The sequence below is a fragment of the Tiliqua scincoides genome, chromosome 13 (genome assembly GCF_035046505.1).
Source record: "Tiliqua scincoides isolate rTilSci1 chromosome 13, rTilSci1.hap2, whole genome shotgun sequence".
NCBI classification, from domain to species: Eukaryota; Metazoa; Chordata; class Lepidosauria; order Squamata; family Scincidae; genus Tiliqua; species Tiliqua scincoides.
In genome coordinates this window covers 2,240,415-2,268,324 of record NC_089833.1, presented here as the reverse complement: position 1 = coordinate 2,268,324, position 27,910 = coordinate 2,240,415, and the positions used below count along the sequence as shown (strand labels likewise).

At 47.5% G+C, this 27,910-nt stretch overlaps 1 protein-coding gene across 1 annotated transcript; it reads right to left on the bottom strand.

Moving 5' to 3' along the window:
* Positions 1-1,263: 1,263 nt before the first annotated feature.
* LOC136663839 (uncharacterized) lies at positions 1,264-27,910 on the bottom strand. Its single transcript, XM_066640799.1, has 20 exons — positions 27,833-27,910; positions 27,234-27,723; positions 26,132-26,264; positions 23,998-24,091; positions 23,663-23,813; positions 22,887-23,049; positions 21,218-21,343; positions 19,497-19,559; positions 17,557-17,679; positions 16,884-17,039; positions 15,893-15,946; positions 13,817-14,034; positions 12,686-12,762; positions 11,347-11,457; positions 10,154-10,246; positions 8,818-8,925; positions 6,528-6,649; positions 5,131-5,253; positions 3,997-4,039; positions 1,264-2,795 (listed from the first exon to the last, which is right to left on the bottom strand). Exons 1-20 carry the CDS (start codon positions 27,908-27,910, stop codon positions 2,727-2,729), a joined length of 2,595 nt encoding a protein of 864 aa, XP_066496896.1. The 3' UTR covers positions 1,264-2,726.

Sequence of the window (27,910 nt, the reverse complement as noted above, 5' to 3'; positions counted from 1 at the left end):
CCTTTTTAACTCCAGTTAGCATACTAGGAGGCAGTGCTAATTTTAACACAGAGTCCACCCCTTGAGAGTCAGATATGGCAGAGATAATCTTCCTTTTCTTTTTACTGTTTTGGAAACCAGAACTAAGCAAGTACAATAAGCCCTCAGTATCCAGGGGGGATCTGTTCCAGGAGTCCCCACATAGCAAATTCTGTGGATGATGAAATCAGCCAGGGTGAAGCTGCACTGTGCTGGCAAACAGGAAATGCCTTTCAGAGGCATCTGGGAGGCCTTCTGAGGTATGGGAAGTTGTGTTCTCAGAAGACCTCCTAGATGTGACCCTCTGAGACCCTCCAGCCACAGGCTCAGCATCTGCAGTTAGTCAAATCCATGGATAAGGATGGCCCTGTTCATTTTAATAAAAAGATACTTTTAGCAATACTAAAGAAACAGCAAAAGAGCAAGACGCTTGGGCTGCTGCTTCCTCATCCACCCTTCCAGGCCTTGCATTTTCCCCCAAACCGAAGGTGACCCTGCTTAAAAAAACACTTCTCTCCGTATAGCTTTCAATGGATGAGACACAGGAGCAGAGAAAACTAGCAGCACAAGTTGCTCAAATTCCTTTGGAATGTACACCACACAATTCATGGTTTCCTACTCATGACACATGTAATATGTGAAGAGGAGAGTGGGTGGGACATTGAGAGCCCCCTGGGCATGGCTCTCCTCAGTCACCTTCCATTCTAGAAATCAAGCCAGATGCCAAAGTCAGCAGTGTGAACAAATAGTTGTGGAAATAACAGATGCCAAGACTTCACAAGGTGGGGCTGCAGCCCTCTGTAAAGCCTGTGTTCATTTCCACAGAACAAGCAAAACCAGGCTCAGGTGGGGAAATCTTCCAATTTACTTTTTGCATAAATTTAGCTAGCAGTCAACACTTGGGATTTTTTAAAGCTGTGGGGTTTGGTCAGTTCATCCTCCTAGGGTTGGGAGAGGGGACAAGAGGTTATTTAGGACTATAATGCAGATCTCCACTGGCTCTTTATTCGTTACACTATTTTGCATTTTCACACACCCACCTAACCCTCTCCTGGCACATGAAGGACTGAACATACTAGAGCCCTGCAGGGGTGCAAGGGAGGTATGGGGGGAACATTTTGCATTCTTTTGGAGGTAGACAGATGGCATCCCTTTGTCCATGCAGTTCCTGATGAGTAGTTACAGCCAAAGCCAGTTGGAAGGCTCAAAGCTCTGCTAGGTCCAGACCCGCAGAACCCGCGAGTGGAGAAAAAAATGTACAATTTTATTTAACAACTATAGTTCAAGTTAAATAAATCAACCAGAATGAAATACTAACTTGCAAAATCAACAATACTTGATAAAGATATAGTTTTTACATATTCTTACACTTCTACAAGGTGTAACCTTACTTGCCAAAATTCATGGCCATGAGTTGACTGTGACTCAAAACTCAAGAGAAGTTGCACACAGAACTGGGGGGGGGGGGAGATTTTTTTCAAGCTCTTAAACTAAAACCAGCTCTCTGAAAAAAAGAGTACCCAACACTTACAGAATGCTTCTCAGATCAGTTTTTGCATTTGATAAAAGAAGTCCAGAAATGAGGAAAAAGACATGACATAGAAAGAAAGCCTATGTCATAATCTCAGGTCCTCCTTACTTGATCCTTTTCTTTCTTCTCTTCCTGTCTCTCCTGTTGATCCACTCCCAAATCTTCTCAGTGATTATTCCCCTTCTATCACCAATTTGGTGGCAGAATTTTTAGCGGTAGTTTCTAAGGCAAAGATCAGAATCTAATACCCCGTAAAGTTGCATTTATTTGCTGTGTTATAATGTTATTGCTTGTGGATTTCCAGTATGCCAATAAAGGTTTATTGAAGTTGAAGTAGAAAGAAAGCCCTGTGGACTCGATATGAGAGGCAGAAGAGTGGAAAAATTTACTGAAAGGACCCGCTTCCAGTTATGGGACTGATGTAGGTCTGGTGAGTTACGTAACTGCAGGAAATGCTCTTTCTACCACATCATCCTTTGAGGGCAAGCAATTTCTGCCTTCAAGTTTCGCACCTGCACTTGTCACACAGGAGTATAATACCTGCAAAATATGGGGAGAGGTATGGCTACTGCTGCTCTGGGACCACACTGGTGAGTCCCAATACAAGAAATGCAGGTGTGGGAACACATCTCTATGGAGGTTGCATTTCCTGCAACCTGCATGAGAACCAAGCAAAATGTAGCTCTTTTTGTTAATGATAGGAACATCACAGCATGGGAGGTTTTGGGTTTCCTATTCAAAAGTGCGCCTCACCTGGTCTGCAAAAACAAGAGGTGCTGCACATGTGAACAAAGTGGGGATTTCATTTGGGCCAAACACAGGTGGCAGGGGATCATTAAGGGATTGGAGGGGGTCAAGCAGCTGGTAAAATCTGCACTGACATGCCCTAAGTTACAGGGAGCTTCATAGGGTGCTTCATCCTCCCCAAAACAAACTAGTTCCACTTTTAACACCCTCTGCATCTTGCACAATAGAATCCAGTCCCATCAGGATGGTCCACAGCACAGGACTGCTCATAGCCTAAAACAGTCAACCAATGCTGCACGATGCTCAGAGGCTCTGTCAACCATTCGGAAAGGCCTTTATCTGGAGGGGAGCACGTTGTCCCAAACACGGTTGCCGAGGCATGATTTGAGGTGAGAAGCTCGCAATTCCCAGACAGTCTGAGCTCACAGAGCTAATGAACAGCTTGGGAAATGGCTAGGAACCGGGAAACTTCGTAAGTTGTCCAACCAAAAGGCTGCAGCTGTGCAGTTGAAAGAAAAAGAGAGAGTATAAGAAGGCAAAAGAAAAAGGTAATGGATTGTTGAGTGGTTTTCAACTAGCAATAACTAGCAACCCCAGTTATTGATCTCCCCTACTGTGCATAGCCACATAATTTGGGACTTCATAAATGCCTATAGACCAGTTGTTCCCAAACTTTTAACACCAGGACCCACTTTTTAAACTGATACTCTATTGGGACCCATCTAGGTTTACCAGACCTAGGAGATCTGGAAAGCTATAATATTTATTTATGTATTTGTAAGTAATAACCAGAAAAAGACCCTCGAACATTTAACTCCCTGTACTTGTAAACTGCAGGAGCTGAGCTCTTTGCAGGGTAATTAGCAGCTACAGTATCTGATTTTTGAATAGCCTCAGGGCTTGAAGCAATTAGTTATCTGATCTTTCCATCACCCTTTGGTGACCCACCAAAAACCAGGTCATGACCCACCAGTGGGCCCCAACTAAAGTTTGGGAACCACTGCTATAGACTATGTTGTGGCATAGACACGTGACCTGCACAAAAGAGACTTCTAGTCTGATAACCACCATCTGAAAAACAGCAACTTTCACAACAAGCTGTCACCCTGCCCCGTGTCTGCGGATCCAGTAACCGCTTTCACTTATCTGCAGTTCTTCTCCCCAGCGCACCCATTGCCTTCGTTTTTCTGTACTTTATTTTCTTGCTTAACACAGGAATGCGACATGCAGGCAAGCAATTCGTATGCTAGAAGGACCCAGCCAGAACGTTAACAGGAAGCAGGAAATGTCCTACTTCCTACTAATATTCAGTTAGTCTCCTCCCTCTAGCATGCAGGCCCCTTGACTGCATGTTGCGATCCTGTGTTAAGAAAATAAAAGTACATAAAAAACAAATGTAATGGGTACAGGAAGGGGCAAGGATAGAGCTTTCTACAATGTTGCCCTGTACCCACAGTTTCCGTATCTATGGGGGGCAGGGGCAGAATGGAACCCCTGTGGATATGGGGCGACACCTGTACCACGAATTACCCTTCCCAGGTTTAACAGAAACTACTTTCCAAGTCAAGCTTCTTCTATTCTCTTGAATGTCCACACATTCAACATTCACATGCTTTGCTTTTTGCCCTCCACTACCACATTCTGAAAAGGTATCCCACAATTCTTGAAAAATTGACCCTTAAGAGGCAAGATGGACTTACCCATTTTTTAAGGTAGTCGCCAACCTGCTTCACCCATGGACACCTGAAAGGAAGGGATACCAAGAGCATCCTTCAAACACAGGCCACTCTCCCATCTTCAGCTGTCCACTCACACCTCTCCAACCCAAAGTCCATACATATTGTGCACTTCTGTGATTGAAACAGGCAAGCCCCAAACCTAATATCTGGTGCAAAGTTCAAAATTTTGAGGCCATCCACCCAACGGGACATGAAGAGAAGTCTGGAAAATGGACGCAGGGCCAGAGATTCCAGGGTTCAAACGCACCCAAAATTATTTCAGATTCATAAACCCATTCAAAGATAGGTTCTTGTGTGAACACGTACCAAGCAAAAATCACTTTTTACAGGCAATTTACTTTTTAAAGTAAATTTCCACTGAGGAAAATAAAGTGTTTCCACTGAGGAAATAAGTTTTGTAGAAACACACATCTGAAATGCATAGATGCAAAGATGAATACGACTTGGAGTGTTCTTATGAATTAAACTTTCTTTTCATGTATTAGATATTTTTGGTGGACATTTGGACATTTGTGACCAAGTCCCCAGATCATCCAAGAGCCTGGCTGATCCAAAATGGCTTCCAGTCCTTGATGCCCTTCCAAGGAAATCTATTCTAAACTCAATCCATAAGCAAATAAATCTTCTGCACAACCTGTGAAGCTGCAGGAAATCCTCTTACTCCAGGCTGATGCCACCATCAGACTGGATGTGTCCCCATCACTACTTACACTCATTTGCTGAGCTGGGGTACAGTTTGTCAAGCAATTGACCTGGTAGGAACCACAGTTTGGTTAATAGCTAATTTTTGAAGGTAGCCAATGACTTTTGTTAGCTTTAATCTTTCCCCCCTCCCCGATTAGCTTCAGCAATTAACCTCTTCACTACACAGACAACTGCCCAACTGATCATGCTTGAAGTAACTCCCCCAAGTTTCCATTCGCGAGCCAACCTGAACACAGCACAAATCATTTGTCATTACTCCCCAGGCAGCTTTGGCTGCCTCTCTGCAAATCTTCTATCTGCAGAACATAACACTTCTCAGTGGGTTTAAAGAAGTGCTGTTGCAAAAGACAGCAGATCTGTAATGAGCACCAAACATGAGGTGACACTCACACATCTACATTTTCACCAATAATGTTCATGATGGAAATCCCAATGGTGGGGGTACTGCCATCTGTGGCTGTCAGGAAGAGGATGAGCAGCTTTCCGACATACTGGGGGCCCAGGCTTTGCCATCTGAGGAACATTGGAAGAATGAGAATCAAAGCAAGGAATCAATGCTCATGTCAAATTAGGCCATTGACCAAAATTTTGATGAGGTATAAATCTAAAACATACATAGTGTGCCACGATGTGGATGGGCCTCTGCCTACCCAGGGTCATCTGCAGGTCTGTCTTAAATATCTTCTCTAGCTATATCAGAGATCCCCAAAGGACTTACTCTGGCCTTGCAAATATGTCTTCAACAGGGACTAGTAGAAGTCCAGGCGTGTGTTGCTTAACGACCTTCCGCCAGACAGACCAAAACACAATAAAAAGGCTCTTCTTAATGAGGCAATCAAGCCTGCACAGCAAGTAGATACTTTGTTTATACAACAAAGAGGCTTTTAGTGAAGCAATGGGTCTCCAGTAGCCTGTGCAGTGAGTGTCTGGCAGGGAGTGACTGTTTACACAACAAAGGCACTAGATGGAACTGGATGTTCGCAATATGATGTGCAGCACAATTCTATCTTGCACTGGAACAGGCAGGCCCTGGAGGCCTGCGCTGTGTCCAGCGCAAGACTGGGGCCAAAAGTGGCTCAGTTGGAGGCAAGGGGAAAACTCTTCCCCTTACCCCTGGGTAAGCCACTACGACCCCAATGGGTCTCCTTGGACTTACGCCACCCCAGAAGGTGGCACAAGTCTGAGAACAGAGCAGCTTCAAGCTGCTCCATGCTGCTTGGGGGGACAGGATCCAGCATAACAGCTGGGTCCCAGCCCTGCCTCAGGCTCCCCACCCAACCCCTGCCCTGGAAAGCCTCCCTCCTGCCCTTCTCAGACCTCTGCACTGGCCAAGCTCAGCTGAAGCAACCTCCTCTTGTGCTGGGGGACATGAACATATCGCCTGTGGATACTGGGGGGATGCCTTTATTCACCACAGGAGATCAGGTGAAAGTCTTTTATTGCAGTAGGGATCAATCAATCGGCAGGGATCAATCAATACAGTAATCAGCAGGAATTGCACACAGTTCTGAATGCCAATAGTCCATTAAAATGAATGGAGCACTCCTGCTGTCTTGCCCAGGATCCTTCAGCATTCTGCCCATTGGCCCAGCCAACCCACTCACTGAGTAGGCAAAGCAGGGCACAATGGGGTCTCTCCCTAGAGAGGGTTTCAAAAGCCACTGGCTAGAGCTCAAGATACAATAGCCAACAGAATGACTTCTCACTCCTGCAGTGGCATCTGGGTTCGGTACGAATTGGAGGACCTGAGAAAAGTACAACTCAGGCACTTCACTGTGAAAACTTACCGTTCCAGCAGGTTTGCTTTCTGACTGTTGAGGTCTGTGAGGATCAGGTTGATGACACGGCACAGAGCCACTTGCTGGTAAGACAGGGACTCAAACAGCAGCTTCAGAGCCCAGAAGTTATTCTGCTGAGGCAGGGGGATGTGGTGGTGGGAGGCAGAAGAAAGAATATGCCAGTTCAGAGCACCCATTTCACTTTGCACATGCACAATGGACAGTTCCAAATGCCGACAGGAAGGGTGGTAGAGAGCTATGGAAGTGTGTCACTGTGGCTAAGGAGTCCTGGCTTAGTCTGCATTTGGAAGGTGGCCTCAGGCAAGCCACCTACCCCTCAGCTTCTGTCCTCCTTCTGTGGCTCCCACTTGGAGCAAGTCCCCATCACGTTTACTCAAAACACACCTCAACAATCTTCCACGCCATTTTCCAACCTCTGGTTCAAATTCTGCTCTCAGGAACAAATTGCTAGATTGTCTTAGCCAAGCTGTTATTTGCTCAGTTTCAGCCCCACCTTACCCAACAGAGGCAGTGCTGAGCACTGTATCCCTGTAATACAGGGATATTGCTGAAACTTCTGAGACAATACAGGCCAAATGCTTTAGACAACTGATGCTAAGACGCAACATAGGCATGATTAGTGAAGGACAGAGTTCTAAGGAGGCTGCCAGGTCAAACTTTACCTGGGGTATGAATTTACTGGGTGTAAACTCACAATTTACAAGGCACCACAAGGGCAATAATAATACTGTTCTGGTCCAAAGGGCAAGAATTAACATTGGGTGCAATGCTCCAAACACTCAGGAAAAACAAGATATTTTGTACAGTGGGCCTCAGTATCCACAGGGGACCAGTTGCATGATCTGTGGATGCTGAAATTCATGCGGGACCAGGGACATGATGCCACAACTTACCTGGAGGCTGCGCCAACCTCCCAGCCTCCTCAGAAGACCTTCTGGATGTGACTGGAAGCCACTTCCAGTTTGGGTTGGCAACTTCTGGTCACGTCCGGGAGGTGTTCTAAGGGGCAGGGAGGTGTTCTAAGGGGCATGGCCGCCCCACACCTCAGAACACGTCTCAGACATCACTGGAAGTCACCAACGTGACTTCTGGTCGCAGGCAGGATTTTAAAAAAAACCCCTTAATTAAATAAAATACAGTGCATTCCTGATATCCACAGGGATTCATTCCAGGACCCCTTCCCCAACAATGAATTCTGCAGATAATTAAATCCGTGGCAGGAGGGCCTAGGAACACCTCCAAATGCAACCAGAAGTCAACAGTGCAAACCAAAAGTGACTTCTGATAACATCTGTAAGGTCCAAGACCCTCCAGCTGCAGGCTCAGCATCCTTGTTGTTGTTGGCAACCTACAGTCTCGAGAGAATATGGTATCGCGCTCTGAAAGGTGGTTCTGGAACAGCGTCTAGTGTGCTGAAAAGGCCGATTTGGGAGTGACAATCCCTTCCACACTGGGAGCAAGTGTAGTGTGTCCCTGGTCTGTCTCACTGGCGGTGGGCCTTCCTTCTTTGCCTCTTAGCCTCAGACTGTTGGCCAAGTGTCTCTTCAAACTGGGAAAGGCCATGCTGCACAGCCTTGCCTCCAAGCGGGCTGCTCAGAGGCCAGGGTTTCCCACTTGTTGAGGTCCACTCCTAAGGCCTTCAGATCCCTCTTGCAGATGTCCCTGTATCGCAGCTGTGGTCTACCTGTAGGGCGCTTTCCCTGCACGAGTTCTCCATAGAGGAGATCCTTTGGGATCCACCCATCATCCATTCTCACAACATGACCGAGCCAACGCAGGCGTCTCTGTTTCAGCAGTGCATACATGCTAGTGATTCCAGCACATTCCAGGACTGTGTCGTTAGGAACTTTGTCCTGCCAGGTGATGCCGAGGATGCGTCGGAGGCAGCGCATGTGGAAAGTGTTCAGTTTCCTCTCCTGTTGTGAGCGGAGAGTCCATGACTCACTGCAGTACAGAAGTGTACTCAGGATGCAAGCTCTGTAGACCTGGATCTTGGTATGTTCCGTCAGCTTCTTGTTGGACCAGACTCTCTTTGTGAGTCTGGAAAACGTGGCTCAGCATCCACTGATGCTGAAATCCAGATACTGAGTCCATGGATGAGGAGGGCCCGTAGTATGGTATTGGGCACAGTCCAGCTTCCTGAAAGTCTCAGCTTTTTATTCCAATAAAAGAAGCCCCCAGAGGAAATTTATTGTATAAACAGAAAATACACATACACATATTGTGATCGTGGCACAAATGCCTGGTAGCTTTAAATGAAAGTCCTACCAAAACCTACCCCAAAAGCCAGCACGATTTCTAGGAAGGCCGTCAGGCTACGATGCTCCTTCAGGATCATTTTCCGTAACGCCTGGACCACAAAAATGAGGCCAGCTGCCCACTCCAACTGGAAGAAAGGCAGAAAATCAGCCTGATTTAGAAAGCTCCAATTGCAAGTTGATTCACTACTGAAATTTTTTTCTTGCTGCCTGTTTTTAATACAAATGCTTAAAAAAGATTGCAGATGGCAGGTGCCACATTAGGAGAGATATCAATCCTCTTCTCATATGAAGGGGATGGTTCCTGCCGCCATAAATCCAGTGGGACCTCCTTATTTACAGGTTTGTAACCTGAAGACTTAACATGGGCGCTGGAGGGCCTCATATGACCTCCTGGATGCAAACAGAAGTGACTTCCAGTTGTGTCCAGGGTCCTTTGAAGGCTCCACCATGAAACTGAATGGAATGGATCCCCCATGGGCCCACTTTACATGTATCATTGACTGAGAAAGACCACTCCTCATAAGAACATCAGCAGAGCACCACTGAATCAGGCCAAGGCCAAGTCCAGCTTCCTGTATCTCAGTGCCCCACCAGATGCCTCAGAGAGCGCTCAGGACAAAAGATGTATATTCCTGTTGCCACTCCCTTGCATCTGGCATTCAGAGATAGACACCCTCTAAAACCAGGAGGTTGCAAAGAATCGCCATGGCTTGTAATCCGTGGTGGACTTTTCCTCCAATCTCCCAATCTCCTTTTAAAGGCATGCAGGCAGGATGCCATCACCACAACCTGTGCAAGAAGTTCACAGATTACTCACTCACTAGGTAAAGAAATATTTTCTTTTGCCTGTTCTAACTCTCCCAGCACTCAATCTTAGGGTTGTCCCCTGGTTCTGGTGTTGTGTGAAGGGAAAATTTTATATGCATGATTCAATCATGTCCCCCTTCGGGTGCCTTTTTTTAGACTTCTGTCCTGGAGGTGAGATGGGTGAAGTGCTAAATAACTTCCACTCTCACTAGTGGGGGTGGGAAGAAGCCATCCTCTCTGGGTGAAGCTGGCTCTGCTTTCTCAGCTGGAAAAGCTGACCCTTTGTCGTCTGCTCCCCTCCCTGAACAAGAGGAGTGCACTTGAAGGAACACAGGAAAGCAATTCAGTCAGTCATTCAAGAAAAGATTCAGAATTTTCTAGGATGTGAGAGCCAAGAGCAAGAGGGCCAATTGCTCCATTGCACCCTCCTCGGACAGGCCGGCCTTTTGGTATCTTCAACATTTGCCACTCAAGACATAGGCAGGGGTTCAAGTCTGGGACCTGGGCTTCTCCAGGGAGCCACCTAATTTCAAAGCAGGTACTGACCTGCGTTCCAAAGACTTCAGAGGAAAAAGCAACCTGGACGCCAACTTTGGTCTCAAACTCTTCCAGGATGCAGAAAGATTCTCTTAGGACCATCTGCAAAAAAGGCATCACAAAATGTAATTTTTTTAAAAAAAACCGTCTCTGGGTAGGCAGGGGGCCTGGGCCTCTCCTCTCCTGGATAAAGCAGACAATCAAATCTCAGTATCTGGATGTCAGCGTGTCATTCAATGAGCCTGAGCAGCCCGACATCTGGATCTCACCATCAATTACCTAAACTACATTGTGTGGAACATTTGATCCTTTCCTTTAAAACCAGAGAAATGTGCCATAAGCATCCATGTGCATAATTGTGTCCATGAATACACTGGCAATTCCCATTTTTGTGGTTTAAATCATTAACCATTTAAAACCTCCTTTACAAGACTAAACTCGTATAAGTCAAGCCTCAAATGTTGGAAGAGGAAGAAACAAGAGAACAGGGATCCACAACCCAAATGAACTATCCTGCCAACCTGAGGCCTTCTCTAGGGACCCTGACCTTGGCAGATTAGGAGCTACTGTACAGGAGCTAGTGTACAGGAGCTAGTGTACAGGAGCTACTGGAAAGGGACTGTCCTGTGGTAGAGCCCCTCCCTAGATGCCTGGAAGTGGCATCTTCTCTCCTGTCCCTTCAGGTACCAGGCAACGTCCATTCTCTTCAATTGAGCCTTTCATGAACCCTGGTCCCTTTTGCATGGTCTCTTTCCTGCAAGGCTCCCATGACTTGTGACTTGCACAGGGCATGGTTGGTCCAGCCATGAGCATGGAGATCACACACAGAGACCCCCCCCTTTGGTTGCTGGGATTAAAGGGCAGCCTCGATCACACTCTTCCAAGCACAGCTTCACAAGCATTAAGGGCTAGGACCACAGGGGAATTCCCTGGATGTAGCATTCTGTGGCCAAACACCACAGGCCCTCAAAATTTTTCTATAACATTGCAGCTCAGGCACAGCTTTTAAGGAATTGATGGCTTAATCTTTTAAGAAAAGCATCTGATAAGGTCAATAAATTAGTATCACTTCCAGCCACAGGAAAGAGGGGATCAGGGCAGATCAGACCAAATCTTGAAAGGCAAGTGAGTAAGAGCAGCTCAGATCATCCCCAACAGGATGGCAGGCAGCCACCTGACTGCACGAAATACCACAGGCTTACCTCTTGGAATTCCAAGGGTGGTTCTTCTAGCGTGAAGGATTTCAGGTGGCCATTCTCAGTGAGAAACGGCTCGCTGCTAAAAGCCTTGATCACACTGCTCCAACATTTTGGCTGAAACACAGTGTGACTGATTATTAATCCAGTTTCAAATCTCAACATGATCTTTGTCAATCTCTTAAGGCACAAGAGCACCTGGCTGTCCAATGACATTCATTACATTTTTTTGTTTATTCCACCCTTCTTCCAAGTGAAAATCATCACTCCTCTCGTTTTATCCTCCTCTATCCTGTTAGACTGAAAAGAATCGACTCAGTCACCCAGTGAGCTTCAGCTGAATAAGGACTTGAACCAATATCCAAGTCAAATGCTCCATTTAACTACTTCATGCCACATTTATAAGTGCACAATATAGTGCTTAAAGAAAATACTATACATAACGTACAATTTAGTACGTGGAACTCACTGCTATAGACCACTACAGTGGCCATGTGTGTTAGAGGCTTTAAAAAAGATCATATTAAATGGACAGAGGATGAAAACAGCAGCCTCCATACCCAAAGACAGGATACTTCCAGCTATCAGAGAACGGACAGCAACAACAAGACCATGTGACCTGGGAAGCTCCAGCTTCAAATCTCCCCTTTGTCATAATCAAAATAGGAAGCCTTAAGGGACACCACCCCCTTCCAGCTTCAGTCCCCCTACCTGCAATACGGCGATAATATTTCTGGTTTAGGTTGTTGCAAGGACAATTGAGAACTGCAACCTCTCCCACCAGGTGACAACCCAGTATAAAGAACCAGCACAACTATCCCTTCTTGTGCAGTGTGAGGCTGTTGAACCTTCCTGCAAGAGCATGGGGCAGAGTTGGGGGAGACACTTCCCAAACCAGGGCCTGAAGGGCCCTTTCTGGGACCAGCCTGCGTTCTGATGAGTGAAGTGTAGCAGCTTCCTTGGGTGGTCACTGTCATCCCTTGAAAACCACATCTGAGGCACGAAAAGAAAGTACAGCCACAGGCATGCGTTCAAAATTTGGCCTCACTTAAAGATGAGCTGCCACACAGGGATCTGCAGGGTGCTTTGCTTCACAGCACCACCACCTGCCGATGTGCTCTCTGCAAGTGGCACCCAATGGCTCTCTGTGTGACCCACTTCAGAGAAAAGGTATGGGCAGGACAAAGGCAACAGAACTCTACATCACAGACCAGATGGGAAACCATCATGGGTTGAAAGGGGAGGCAGAGCATATCTGCTTAATGTTGTCAGTATCAGCCAACTGTGGAAGAGAAAGCAAATTAAATATCACATACCCCCCAAAATCACATACACAGGTACTTACATTCCTAAACAATGAGGAAGAGCTGTAGAGAACCATAAATGTTCGCTTGAGCAGAAAAGGCACTTTCAAAGGGGCACCTAGAGAAAGAGACAGAACGGCTGTCTCTGTATCTGTGAGGGACCTGTTCCAAGATAAGACCCCCCCCCCCCGATACCAAAGTTTGTGGCTAATGAAATCCATGCAGAAGGGGGGGGGCGCGCCGTGCCTGGCTCTCAGGATGTCATGCCCAGCTTCCCCAGAAGCTTCCTGCATGTGACTGGAAGGCACTTCCGGCTCACTCCAACAACTTTAGGAAGCTTTCCGAGGCTCTTCAACCACAGGCTTGGTACCTGTGGATATTCACATCTGTGGGTGGCGAGACTGTGGATGCAGAGACCCCACAGTATTCTGAACAGCAGGATGTGGGGGTGCAAGAAAAAGATGAGAATCTACTGCTAGATGCTTGGGTGAGTCACAGTAGACAGCAAAGGATACCTGACCCAATCGATGAACAGCAGCAACAGCAATAACAACAACAACAACAACAGTATTTATATACCGCTTTTCAACAAAAAGTTCACAAAGCGGTTTACAGAGAAAATCACATAACTAAATGGCTCCCTGTCCCAAAAGGGCTCACAATCTAAAAAGATGCAAAACAACACCAGCAGGCAGCCACTAGAACAGACAGTGCTGGGGTGAGGTGGGCCAGTTACTCTCCCCCTGCTAAATAAAAGAGGAGCACCCACTTGAAAAAGTGCCTCTTACCCAGTTAGCAGGGGTAAGCTGCAATAACAAAGCTGCAATTGTCTGCATGCAGGCTGAACTGACCGACAGAGCCATAAGATGGGACTTGGGGCCAGTGTTAGAATCATGTGGCAAAATTCCTGATCTGTAGATCTGCATCTCTGTAGGTATGTGGCTCCATAAGAAACTGGCTCCACCTCCTCCAAATCACCATTTTGAGTTAGATTCTACTCCCCCCATATCCACTCTTTGGCCCTGGCTCCAGACTTTGGGGTTCTGAGAAAGACCACAGGAGATATGGCAAGCCTACCCTGCCAACACCGGCACCCGATGCATGGCTGGTGCTGAAGAACACCCTCGGATGTCTGCCAAAAGGTAGGGACATCTCAACCCAGGAATACTTACCTCTACAGTGCCATGGTGCGGAGTCCTCCTCTAGGCTCCTCCCTGAGGGAACACAGCCTGTCCGGAATATCTTTAAGTAGGTTTTGAATTGGGCTGGGGTCAGGCGACAAGCGGTGCATCGGAGTTTGGGGTAGAATGAGAAGAGCTCCTGCACAGCGCCCACAAAGTCTCCCCGTTTGCACATGTAAAAAGGTACTTTGTCCCTCTGACTCTGCATCCTGTGTGGGGGAAGAAAATGAAACAGCGCAATTGCTTCTCAGTCGCACACTCAGCCTGTTGTAGCAAACAGAACAAAGACACCCATCATACCACAAAGATCAGTCATTTTTCTGTAGCATGAGATTTTGCAGCCTGGAGCTCCACCCCTTTCAAAGAGTCATGGGGTGGCATCCCAAACCGGTAGGCAGGATAACGTATGGGAGAAGAAAAGGGGGGAAAGACTTGCCAACAGTGGGGCCAAAAGGCTGTCGAAATGCTAAGGGGATCTGTAGTTCTGCCACCTTCTTAGCCAGACTTCAAACATGCACCAAATAAAAGCAAACTGACCCATTCTAGAAATCAAGCCAGATGCCAAAGTCAGCAGTGTGAACAAATAGTTGCGGAAATAACAGATGCCAAGAAGACTTCACAAGGGATAAGTCAGCCCATAGTCCCTTCTCTGCCAGCTTCATGTTCAATTGGCTGGGAAGTGCCAACCAAGGTTTTGTTGCGCTGGAGGAGCAGGGAGAGAAGGGAACCACTTCTAGTCCTCTAAAGTCTGCTCTTCAGCCACAATGGGTCATGGGGAGGAGGGACCTGACTCAGACTTTATTGGGCATATTTCTCCTTTTTTCCAATAATGTTTATGTACAAGGGCCAAAAGGGCTTGTGCCCCTGCAGACCTTAAGGAAACCCACTTCATCTTATGTCGTCTTTGCAGTCTCTTGGTGCATTTGCCATACTCAGGAGGAGGGAGTGCGCATGCGTGCACACGCACGCACGCCCCGCCACACTGTGGCTGCTTCCCACTCTACAGCATCTGACCAAGTCCAAGTCTGACCTTATTTGGTTAAACAGATTTAAGAGGCTGAGCCCAAACTGCTCCTCAGAAGCAAAAGATGACAACCCTTCCAGGGGACCAAAATGAGGGTCACAAGGTTATTCTCCAAGAGCTGCTTTTCTCCATTTTGCAAGCTTCTTTCCAAGTGTGAAGCCCTTGGAGGACAATCTAGCAGTAAACCAATCATTGGCATAGCTAGAAAGGGTGCAAAGCATTAATAATAATAATAATAATAATAATAATAATAATAATAATAATAATAATAATAATAACTTTATATCCCGCCCTTCTCCCCAAAGGGACCCATTAAGTTTTGCAGGGAGCCTCACTGCAGCATGCAAGTGGCCACTCCCCTTCAGAGCCAGGCATTCACCTCCATTTTGCTCCCCTGCTTGCAATAGCTTGCAATAGCTTGCAATAGCCCGGAAGGGAAGGGGTCACTTACATGCTGCAGTGAGGCTCCTTGGCAAAATTTAGTGCTTTGCACCCCCTCTAGCAATGCCTCTGAAACCAATCACCTAGAGCAGGAGTGCCCAAACCCTGGTTCAGGGGCCACTTGCGGCCCTTGGGAGCTCCCAACCTGGCCGGCGGGGAGCCCTCAGTCTCCAATGAGCCTCTGGCCCTCCGGAGACTTTTTGGAGCCCATGCTGGCCCAATGCAACTGTTCTCAGTGTGAGGACGACTGTTCGACTCTCACCTGAGCTGTGGGACAAGGCTCCCTTCACTACTTGGTCTTTCACATCTGTGATGCAGCAGTAGCAGCGAAGGAAAGGCTAGCCTTGCTTTGTGCAAGGCCTTTTATAGGCCTTGCAAGACCTTCATTCATTTATAGAAGTTCCATCTTTAACATATTCATTTATGTAAATTTATTCAAATTTGAGATGTAAATTAATTCTTTTTTCCCCAGCTCCTGACACAGTGCAGAGAGATGATGTGGCCCTCCTGCCAAAATGTTTGGACACCCCTGACCTAGAGGCTTAACTTTCGGGTGAAAACTTCCTTCCCGCACATGGCTGTTTGCAGGTTCAAGGACATACCATTTGGCGTTGTTGCATTTCACCACTTTCAAGTAGCGAATCAATTCCCTGTACCTGAAGAAGGATGACAAGCATTAGGGCAGGGACGGAGGAGCAGGTAGCAAGCACAGACCCAGTGCTGAATGGTAACAGTCTGGCCCTAGGCGCCACCATTCTGAAAAGTATGACACGGAGCTGCATGAAGTGTTGTTAGTCTTCCTGGTTAAAATGTTAAGTATGATGTAGATGGCAAAATTTCCAGCATTACTATGACTTTTTCTTAGCACTTTTCAAGAAAACAGTTCACAAAGTTGGTTTATGTATCAAAAGGAATGACAAAGTGTTCCCTGTCTCAAGGGAGCTCCCAATCTAAAAAGAAACACATGGGAGACACCAGCTACAGTCACTGGAAAGACACTGTACTGAGGGGAATAAGGGCAGTAACAAGGGCCTCAGCAGCTGGCTCAGCACGGTCAACAAGCTTCTCTGCATATCTGTTGCTGCAAGATGTTGCAACAGCCGCAACTAAAGAGAACACAGTGGACCCTTGGTATCCAGGTGGGATCCGTTCCAGAAACCCCCCCCCCCCGGACACCAAATTCTGTGGTTATGAAATCTGGGGGGGGACGGGACTGAAAATGCCTTCCAGTCACATCCGGGAGATCTTCCGAGGCCCTTCAGTCATGGGTTCAGCATCTGTGGGTGCTGAGCCTGCAGATAAAGAGGGCCCACTTTACTGTTTTAGGTCACTAAGAAGATGTATGGAAGATGACCAAGACCTTTGGACAGACCTGAGATGACTGAAGTTGGAACAGAAGCACTAGAGCCCTGAGTGCCAGAGATTGAGCACAAGAGGGATGCAGGGCGACATCCACTATGTCCTGCCTTTGAGCTTCACAAGGGACCTGAATGAACACAGCTTGAGAGCAGGCTCTGGACCAATGCACCCACTGTTCTGACCCAACAAGACAGGTTTTTCCTTCTCATTTTTTTCAGTTTTGTACAAACTTACTGCTGGAGGTTTTCCATCCTCTCAATCCGTGCCTCTATCACGGGGACTATTTCACAGAGACATTCTTTCTTTCCTTTCCGAGTCCGCTGACCAGTGACATTTTGTCCCTTTAAGACGGAAGTCAGCAATCCGTGGTCCCAAGACATGAAATGCAGGCTGGAGAGGAAAGCATGACAAGTGGAGAACTCTGAACTACAGCAAAGGATGCAGAGGTTCCCCTTCCCTTCACCCCCCCCCCCCAAGTGCTTGGTACGGAGGAAATGAGAGAGCCAATAAACAAGAGAGGAGGAAAGGCAAGAGAAGGTTTGCAGAGAGGAAAGTAGTAAAGGCAGGGCATGGGGAAGCCCACAGAGGGAAAAGAGCCAGGAAAGGGGAGCTCCTAATGTTATTGGTGAGATTGGAGCTACTTGGAGCTACCCTTCAGGGGAAGCCCAGTCTGCAGCCATTTGCATGCAGCCAAAACCCTCTCCAGGGCTAGGGGACAATCCTGTAGCAGGCTACTGTCCTCAGACTCCTGCTGCTTCTCATCCAACAGAGGCTGTCAAAAGTGCCTCCTGCCAGCTCCCTAGCTCTATCTTTCTTTAAATTACCTGTCCCCTGGTGGACAGGAGGGCAACAGAGAGGGAGAATTTATCCATCCTTAACTCAGGCAAGCAAGACACAACACACCTACCTGCTGGAGAAGGCAGAACAATGAGTGGGGAAAGGAATGGACTGGTAAAAGCAGACTAGTTTATCTTGCAGGGCTTTTGGGAAGTCATTCAGTACCAGCAGCCTCTGAAGTCGCCTTGTGATCCTGAAAAAAATCCGTGTCAGCATGGCTTGACTTGAACAAGGCGCCTTTAAAAGCAGGTAGAGTTGTCTACAGCAGGTTCCTGGTCTGATCTGCAAGGGTCAATGTTTCTTATACATGGGGACAAGACCCCCTCCACCTGCTTTGGAATCCTGAAAGGAGAAGCAGATTCTCTAGAACAGGCTAAGAGAGGTGGGGGGAGCAGGGCAGCCCCAAAAACCGCTGTCTTGTCCCACCAGAGAGGTTCTGGAACTGCAGTTGCCCCAGCAGCAACAGCACTGAAGGCAAAAATCCTTTGCTAACTCTGGCTTCAGGCCAGGCAGAAGGTACTTTCGTTTGGGCAGAGGCAGCTGTAAGACAAGGAGGAACACTCAGCAACAGCCTGCTTGCAAGACCTCCTTTTCACCAGCTCTACAAGCCAGGGGAGCATCACAAGAGGTGGGAGAAAATAGTGATCATTAAATAAAAACACAGAACACCGCTTTTTGCACTTCTCATTTTTGTAAAAAACAAACCCCCCCCAAAACTGCAAAAGAATAAAACCGATTTATTTAGTCTATTGTTTAATATGAGAGGTGCATGGTTAATGACTGTGGCTGCAGCTCAGTATAGTACCACTATACTATACCACTGATATACCACTAACTTTGGAAAACACCAAAATCCATGAAAAAATAAAACTGTTTTCTCTCACTCTAAGCGTTGGTTACTGTGAGGCCACCAGCTCTGAGAGAGTGCTGAGTACCCTTGCAGGTTATGTCATGCACCTTTATTCTCCACTGAGAAGACAACAAAGGGGTAGGAGAGCCTGGCTGGGTGGCAGGTGTCCTGCAATCCAACTCCGCGCACTTCCTTGGCCTTGTCAAGTTGGCTCAAGGACACTTTCTGAACTTCCACTTGGTTTTCTGTAACACATGCACCAACTATGGACTACTTCATGTGGGGGCACAGAGTGTCAACTACCATGGGAAGATATCTTCCCCTGCACAAAAACACCCCCCCCCCCCAATTTGCTTCCCTGGTTGCTAGTGCCTGGGCAGATCAAGGTTGCAACAAGGAGAGAATCTGATATTTTCAGTACTTTCTCCAAAGTCACAACAATGTCAGGCATCACTTTTGTGGACTAATTTCCTACAAGCAGCTCTCAACTCCCCTGGCAGATGGAGTCATTGACAACAAGTTGAAGGCCGCACTTAATTTAAAAGCAGGAGAAAAGGAACATGGATTGCCCCAAAGGAGATTCCTCTCTGAGAAAATACTAATGAAAATGTCCAGCGTTAAGGGCGAGTGGTTCTGCTTTCAACTTTTCCACGAGACTAAACAAGCTTGGATGGCCTCATTCATGAGGCTAGGCGGGGCAGAGAAATGAGAGAATAACTGCTTCTCCCCCCTAAAAGCAAAACAAAAGCCAGGCTTGGCAGGATGTAAAATGCGGGGTTGTCCTCAAAGTGGACCCTCCTCCTGCCTCAGCTAAGGCAATGTCCTGGCCCCACGTGCCTTTTCCTGCCCTACAACACCAGTCACTGTGGGAAGGGGAAAGGCAATGTGCATGAAGACACAAGCCAGTCATTAAGGAGGCAGATAAAAGATGTTCAGCACCACCTGGCTACTGTTTTCCACAGCAGCCACACTCCTCCATGCAACGTCATCCTGATCTAACCTTGCACTCAAAGCCATTTCACCACTACAGCCACAGGTATAGGGGTTATCTGGTGCCTGCCTGCACTACAGGGAGAATTGCACACCTGCCATGCAAAAGTAAAACAGGGCATGGAGCATGGTATGGTGCAAGTCAAAAGACTGAGCAAACAGTGCCTTACCTGGCCATCAGACGAGGCACAGCCTGGCTCAGTGAAGCAGAGAGATCCACATTTTGTGAGCACCTGACCAAAAATGTGAAACATAAGCTCTGTTACTCCCAGTTCTCTCACATTTCTGTGATATTTCCCCTCCCCTGAAAATATTTGGTACTGGGGATGGTATTCTGATGTGAGAGAATCAACAGCACAGGAGCAGGGCTGGCTGAATCCCTGACCAGAACACTTCTATTCTAGAAAGCAACACTTTCACATCCTTGTTCATTTCCAGCAGAGAACTCAGATACCCTCACGATTCCTTCCAGCATCAATTCCCCCCATGGAGGAAATGTGTGAATAGTACAGAAGGACCACTCCCCAAAATGAACACTGAGGAAGTACCCAACCGACATTCACACAAATCCGCCCAAAGAGGTGTTCTTTTCCATCTGTATGATTCCGTTTTTAGACATGGGGAAGTGGGGCCTAGAGGGAGTCTTAAGTGGGGACCCCCAAAGAGTCCCAGTCCTCCCAGTAACCAAATCAGCTGCTATATCAGGAATGGCCTTCTCAGAAGGCACTCTGTCCTCGTGATAGGGACTAGGCTTGAAATACAGTGGGCTGTCCTTATCTGCAGCTCAGTATCTGTGGATTTGAGTATCCATAGATGCAGAGCCTGCAGCTAGAGGGCCAGAGGACCTCCCAGACATGGTTGGAAGCAGCTTCCAGTTCACACCAGCTACTTCCAGTTGTGTCCAGAGGTGTTCTCACCAGGCCACACACAGCACGCAGGTACATTTTGCAATTCAGAATCTGCGAGGGGTCCTGAAATTGATCCCCCACAGATAAAGAGGGTCCACTGTTGTACCATGCCACCATAGTTTCCTTTAAGCTGTACAGCCACACAGCTCAAGGTCCTTTGATGATCAGTTCTGGCCAGTTTGGCATCCCTGAAAGTCCAGCAATGAAATTTGACATCACTGCTGTGTGTCCAGAAATGCTGAGGAGCTGCAGAACAGCCAGCAGGGGGGTCCACACAGCAGCTCAGGCCCCTTAGTGCAAATACTGCATGCCACCTGCCACTGCAGTGTCTGCAGGCAGCATCACTAGCAGGATGGGCTTCCTAGTTGAGGGGGCTGCCCTGGAGCCACTGCAAACTCTCACTCTGAATCTCAACTCTAGTAGGGTTGAATTCTCACTAATAGGGAGTCTTAAGACAAGCCTTAAGACCATCTCCCACCCTCCTATCTCATTTGAGGATACTACTGATCTACATTGCAGCACTGCTCAAAGGATGACAAATAATGTGTATGTTGTGAAACCCCTATTGCCATAATAATGATGAGGAGCACAGTTGCTTTGACCCAACCAAGGAACTGACCCACAAAGTGATGCAACATCAGAAGGAAGAACATCTCAATGGTTTGAAAACAATTTCCATTGCCTTACAAGTGAAATAGTGGACATTTTAGCCACATTTTAATGAAAATCAGTAGAGCTGCTAGGAGAGTTCAGGCTGGATTTAGCCCAACAATTCCTGTGCTACGCTCTGAAGCTACCCAGGGGGGTGGTGGTGGTAACAGTCCTAGAGTATTCTGTTCTGCAGCTCAAGAGCAAAGGCAAAGTGCCTCCCTCTTTGCTGACATTTCTGTCTCTGCAGATTACAATCATCAGCACATGTTGTTTCCTTGACTCTTGTCTTAACATGACAACACAAGACTGAGCAAACATGCCAGGGTACTTACGCAGCCGGGTCTTTGTGGAGTGCAATCTCTTTGGCTGCTCCCAAGAGCAAGAGGGCCTCTGCTTTGGGGCTCTCTTTTTCAGCGTTATTGAGAAAGGCCCTTACAAGATCAAACACAGCTGTATACCTGGAAAAACAGCAGGTTTCAGGGTCAAGGAACAAAGCCAGGACTGCTCGCAGTGACACTCAGAGTAGAAAGAAGTGGGGTCTGTTGAGAATTTGTCTTTGGACCGGAGCTTTTTAACTTCTTGAAAAAAGATCTGGAGTTAGGGGTAAATAGCAAGGTGGCCAAGTTCATAAGGGACAATTAGGGTGGGTGGTAAAAACCAAATCAGACTGTGAAGAGATCTAAAAGGATTTCTCCAGATACATATCCCGGACAAGACTAGTTTGATATGACTTCAATGTCTTGGCTGCCAAACAAACTAAACTAAGCTGAGCTGCAATACAAATGTGGGTTTTAACCAAATTGGGATGCATATGGATCTCCACAATGGTGTGAATGAAAAGAAGCATATCAAGGTGAGGGAGAGGAAGGGGAGAAAAATCCATCCATCCAGTGCCACTTGAGTATCCCATGCAAGGTCAACAACATACAGCAGAAGTCATAAAACTGTGGAATGCTTTCACCAAGGGGATAAGTGAATGCAGGACACCAGAAAAGAGGGACATGTTCTAGGATGAGGAGGAATTCCGAAACAGGTGGTGCCTTCCTCCCATTCTGGAACTCACTGATTCACACTGATTTGGTGGGAGGGGTGGCTGTCCCCCCCAATCCTAATCTGATTTGGGAAAAATGGAGCTCAGAAAGAGCTGCTGCTGCTTGCTTAGGACAGACAAAAGGAAATAGTTCTTTACCCACCATGACATTAATCTGTGGAATTCCTTGCTACAGGATGTGGTGATGACGTCTAACCTAGATGACTTGAAAAAGGGATTGATCAGATTGATGGAAGAAAAGTCCCTCACAGGTTACAAGCCATGAGGGGCATATGAAACCTCCTGGTTTAGAAGCAGAAGTGTCTCTAAATGCCAGTTGCAAGAAGCGATAACAGGATGCAGGTCTTTTGTTGTCTTGTGTGCTCCCTGAGGAATCTGGTGGAACCACTGTGAGACCCAGGAACCTGGACTACATGGGCCTTTGCCCTGATCCAGCAGGGCTCTTCTTAGGTTTTCTTGCACATCCTTATGAAGTTTTCGTCTACACTGTTTTAAGAAGGCAGTCAAAGGGTCCAAAAAGGTCATCCTCTAAGGCCAGCATGAACTAGGTCCCTAGACCTGATCTGTACATGTAGTAGGAGGCCACAGCATGAATATTCAAGTGTGGCAAGGCTTTATGTGTTGAATAAAGTGGGGGGAGCAGTAAGTTCACAAGCCCCACCCCATGTTTAAAATATTTGAGAAGTACCTACACAGAAGAACTAGGGAGTGAGGGATTAACCCCAAAGACCAGTCTGTAGAGGTGGGGCACAACCAAGCAATTTTTTTCAGACCCCAACTGTACCAACCTATGCATGCTTACTCACAAGTAAATGAACTTACCCACTACATTCAACAAGGTTTTCACCCAAGAGTAGATTCACAGGGCTGCAGTCTTTGAAACACGCACAGCAAATTTCTGGGCATACATTAAAGTAAGATTTTCCTAGGAATGCTTTTATCAGCATTACCTGTATACGATGTGCAAAAGCTGGAGTTTGCAGGTTTCACACTGCCCAGGACTCAAATTCCGGTAACAAAGACACGGGTGAAAATCAGAAGGAAATCTCTCCCCTGACAGGTACTTGCTGTATTCCACAGAAACATCGCGAGTGAATTTTTGCAAGAGCTCTCCTATAGGGAAAAGGGTAAATAGTTATATCCATTGTGCTCACTTCTAACCTTTCCACAATTTAGAAAAGTGTTCCTTCTTTGTGACCCCCACCACGTGCTATTCTGGTAATACAAGACCGTCATGAACACAGAGAAAGAAGTGTTCCTAATTTCAGTCAACTCTGGTAATTTTTATGTATGTCACAAAATATAAATCCAATAAACAAAGTGAACACAAATACCCAGGAGAATGTTCACTGTGTCTCTGAATGATCCATCTGCAGCTCTGGCTTTGCCTCCTGATCAGCCAGTCTCTACCAGGGCAGGGCAAGTTTTCTGCATCATATGGTTGGATTGTTCAAATCTCTTCAAGCAGACACACAGAATTCCCTGCCTTCAAAGGAGGCATGCCAAGAACCACTACTCAGGCAGAAACACACCTCAAGGGGAAGAGTGCCTTTATTCTCAGCCTCCATTCCCTCCTTACCTGGGAACACTATGCATGCTCCTTTGGGCTTTTATGCCTGGGTTTAAGGTGGGAGATGAACATCACACACAGAACAATCAAGCAGCCTCCACCTTTTAGTATGATGCAACTCTGGGGTGCTTTGGCCCTCTACCACTAGCCACTCACCTCCACGTCGGACATCTGAGTCTATTTCCGAGAGTTCCAAGTTGAACACTGCAAGACCGCCGGTGAGAGAAAAAGCCCACTGACTTTTCCAGTATTTGCTTTTGTTGTGTGCGTTGCAGTGGCAGAGTGAAGGGGTTGTCCAGTCCAAACACTGCAATGAGAAGGGGGGGGAAGGGTTATGCTTTACCAAACCTACCTCTCCAATTCCTCTGGATATCAGGGCCTGCCATAATTGGACACAGGAGAGTGAACAGTGTGGAGTGGCACTCAAAGTTGAGAATGAATAAAAGAGTGGCAGAACGCATCACTGCCCACATCCTCAAAGCCATCCTTACCTCTGTGGCAAGTTTATCACAAATGTAGCAATAGCACTGACGACAGATCTTGGTGTTTACTCCGAGGGGACAGGATACCTCACATTCTACACGCCTGCAGGAAGGAAAGGAAGCCTTTGTTTTTAAGCATGTGCTATCAACTGATGCTCTTTTGCTTCCACTCCAGAAGTATTCTCACTATAGGTGTAAACACCCTTACCTGACGTAGCTTTCCCCTTCAAGGATCAAAGCTGGGGCTAGGGTTCTGGAAGGCAGTGCACAACTGGAGTGCCTTGACTTCCTGACTCATAGCAGGAACACATCACCATCTCAATACAGTGGAACCTCTTTGTCCTCAGGCTCAGCAGCCAAGCACCGCAGGCAACCGCCAATAAGCCGATCTCACAGATAAGTCGAGGGCAGGTTTTGAGCAAAAAAAAATCACGGAATTTTCTACGACCCTCAGTCAGGGGTTAAACTTGGGGGGGGGGGGTCTGACTATAAGTTTTGACTGATTTTAACCGAGGCCAGATCCTGAAAAATAATGTACCACTAATTGTTACCTAAGAACTGTACAATCTCTAATTTATTAAAGAATTTATTAAAAGATCATAAGATACATTTTTATTCTTTTTAAATTCTGGTCTTCACCACCTTTTTATATAAACACTATCCGTGCACTGTAAACAACATACCAGTACAACAGTGGTTTCCAACCTGAGATTCATGTACTCCCAGGGGCACTCACCAGGACCTTGCCACTTGAAAAAGAATGGCATAATGGCAGAAAAGGGCAGGTCGTGCTTCAGAATGCTTTGCAGGGCTAGCAAGGCAGGAAGGAAGGTAGCTAGTTGGCTGTGAAAGCCCTACCAATAGCTAGTTTTTGGTCATCAATTCATCTATGAATCAGTGATTGAAAAACAGCATAGTAAAAAAGCTGAAACATAATATGGAATATCACCAAGAATTTCTCAGGACACTTTTCTCACAAAACAGTGAAAAGGCATAGTCTTCAGCTCTTCAGACAGAAAAAAGAGAAAATACTGCAATGAATACATGAATTCTGGGTTTTCATATAAAAGAGATGAGGGCTTGTATTATTAATTACAAAAATTTTGCTAATATGAAGGGTACAATTTATGGAAATGGGCTGCCAAGGGATAATGCAAGTGAAAAAAAGTTGGGAACCACTGCAAGAGATCCATGAATCAAATCCACCTTTAAGGTGTCTGGTGTGTTAAGCCAGAAGCTCTACATACAACCTATAACACAAAACTGAGAGTGTGCAATTCAATTCACAGCAGAGAAATGCAGCTGCATATATTTGCAACCCTTTTTACTCAGAAGTAGACCCACTGCTTTCCATGGGTGCTATTCTTAAGTAATGGTGCACTGAAGGTGCAATGGTGCAAAGGAGGATCCCATCCTGGTGTTGAAAAAAAAACAGATCTCTGCTACATGCAAGCCTTTGCAAAACAGAACCGGCTGCTACAGCATTTGCAAAATGGAACAGAGAAGAATAAAAGGTTAACTTTGGCTGGAATTTGGATTAGAAACTAATCTCTGCTTTGCTTCTAATGACCCGCTTGAGCAAGAAAGGAAACTTTTCAGAGTTGAAAGGCTCTGCCTCTGATTGACCCAGCGATAAGGCGAAGTGATAACTGGAGCTTGGTTACTTTACGTACTATAGGCGAGTATCTACGGTATTTTCGAGACGCCGAGCCCATGGTTGGAGGTACCTCGGAGGACCTCCTCAACACACCTTCTAGTTTGGACGGTAACTTTCAGTCACATCCTGAAGGTTATCTGAGGCTCTCTGGCTGCGAATTTTATTATCCGCAGAATTCAGTATCTGTAGTATCTGATCCCTCTTGGGTACAGAGAGCTCACTGTACATGTGGAGCATGATGAGCTAAGGCAGGCAGGCAATTGCATGGGCCCACATGGTATCAAATAAAGGATTCTGTCTAAGATAATATGCTAGAGACATTAAACGGCGTGCTAGAAATACTATAGTCATCATGGGCTGCAAACATCCAATTAAAAGAGCACTACCAGGACAGATGGAATGTTCTAGTGTGGCTGCGCTGCGACATTATTTCTCTCAGTGGAAGTAGGGAGATTCCCACTGTTTTTCTGTGGGAAAGATACATACTCAAAAGGGTAGGTCATGCAGTCGTATCTTGCATGAGGCATCACTTGGGCTTGCTTGCAGAAAGTAACCACCACCTCACGATCTTCGTCCACGACATCACCTCTTCTTCTCTTCTCTTCCAAGGGAAACTCTTCTGCAAAAGCCAAGCATGTTGAGAATCTCCCACTGAAAGAAAACTGCAATTTCAATTTTTAAGAGGCAGGATGGGCTCACAGCTCATTCTTTTATTTAAAAGGGTATTTTTGGTCAGACTCCATTCAAAGAGTATGCTACAAGAGCAGGCAGCAGTTTCCTCATTTGTCAGAAACAGAGAAATGCAGTGTCCCTGTGTCAGCAGAGAGGGGTGCCTTCTTCCCAGCCCAACTGTTTCTTACTTCAGTTGGGATCAGGATAGAAGGAGGGGCCTTTCTGCTACCAGGACTCAGCACCTGCATCTACTGCTCTAGAGTGACCTTCCTTTTTAACATGTTCTATGTAAATAAGCCCACAGAAGTCGTTTGCTCCTTGTCTTTTTATTCTGTTCCCTATGAATCTTTTTCACAACAACCCCCTAAATCAGGGGTGTCCACACTTTTTGGCAGAAGGGTCACATTATCTCTCTGTCAGGGGCTGAGAAAAAAATTAATTAACATTTACAATTGGAATAAATTTACACAAACAAATATATGAGAGATGGAACTTATATGAATGAACGAAGGTCTTGCAATAGCTCAAGGCCTACAAAGCCCCTGCACAAAGCGTGGCTGGCTCTTTCTTTGCTGCCGCCGCTGCTGCCCGGACATGAAACAGCAAGCAGGGGAGGGAAGCAGCTCAGGCAGGAGCCAGACGAGCTCCAGCAAGTCTCCTGAAGGCCAGAGGCTCCCTGTGGGCAGCCTGGGGTTCCAGAGGGCTGCCAATGGCCGCGGGCGGGACTTGGCACCCTGCCCTGATGGAGAGGGGGAGCCACCCCGAATCTTGCAGCAGCCCAAACGCTCCCAGCCCGACCGGCTGCCGGAGGCAAGAGGACAGCAGTTCCCAGCCCGGCCGCGCAGTGCGCAGGCCCGTCTCGCCTGCCTCTCCGGCGCAGGACAGGCGCTGGGCTGCTCCGAAGAGAACGGGCTACCTGACTCCTCGGCCAGCGGGCCGCGCTCAGCTTCGTCCTCGATCAGGATGACGCTCGCCTCTCCGGCAGCGCCCATGGCGCCGGCCCGCGGGAGCGGCTCTGCAGCCGGAGGGAGCGGGCGAGAGACCCCGGCTGCGTCCCGCCTCCTCCTCAGCCGCCCACGAGGCAGAGCGCGGGCCCAGAAGCAGAGGGAGGGGCCGGCGAGCAAGGCGGGGACGCGCAGCCCGTTTCGGGACCGGGCCTGCCCGCTGCAGCTGCCGCTGCCGCCGCCGCCGCCGCCTCCGGAGGGGGCTGAGGACAGGCAGCAACGGACAGAGGGCGGCCCGGGAGGGCCTCTGCGGACCGGCCGCCCCCGCCGAGCTTCTGTGCACCCGCGCCCTCCCCCGAACCCCCCAGGGACGGCGACGTCACCACCCCGTTGCCGCGGGGCCTCTCCCACTTCGCCACCCTCCGCTCCTGCCCGCAGCTCCGATTCCCGCGCCAAACCGTCCTGCGCGGGTCACTTCCGGGGCAGAACGCAACGCCTCAAGCCGGAAGTCCCCCTTCCAACCGCCGGCTGCGCCTCACTTCCGGTGTGAGAGCCACAGCCAGAGCTCCGCCTCCTCGGCTTCCGGGGCGCGCGCCCTCCCCTGCGGGCTCGGACCGTCCTCAGGCAGCAGCCCCGCAGGGAGCCGCAT

Bases quoted from the DNA above. Each gene is read 5' to 3' on its own strand.
- LOC136663839 (XM_066640799.1), bottom strand. From the start codon at position 27,910: ATGCGGCTCCCTGCGGGGCTGCTGCCTGAGGACGGTCCGAGCCCGCAG. The intron at 26,265-27,233 runs GTAGCCCGTTCT...TGGCTTTTGCAG, and splicing joins CCCGCTGGCCGAGGAGTCAG to AAGAGTTTCCCTTGGAAGAG. The intron at 8,926-10,153 runs GTCAGTACCTGC...CCTTTCTTCCAG, and splicing joins CTGAAGTCTTTGGAACGCAG to TTGGAGTGGGCAGCTGGCCT.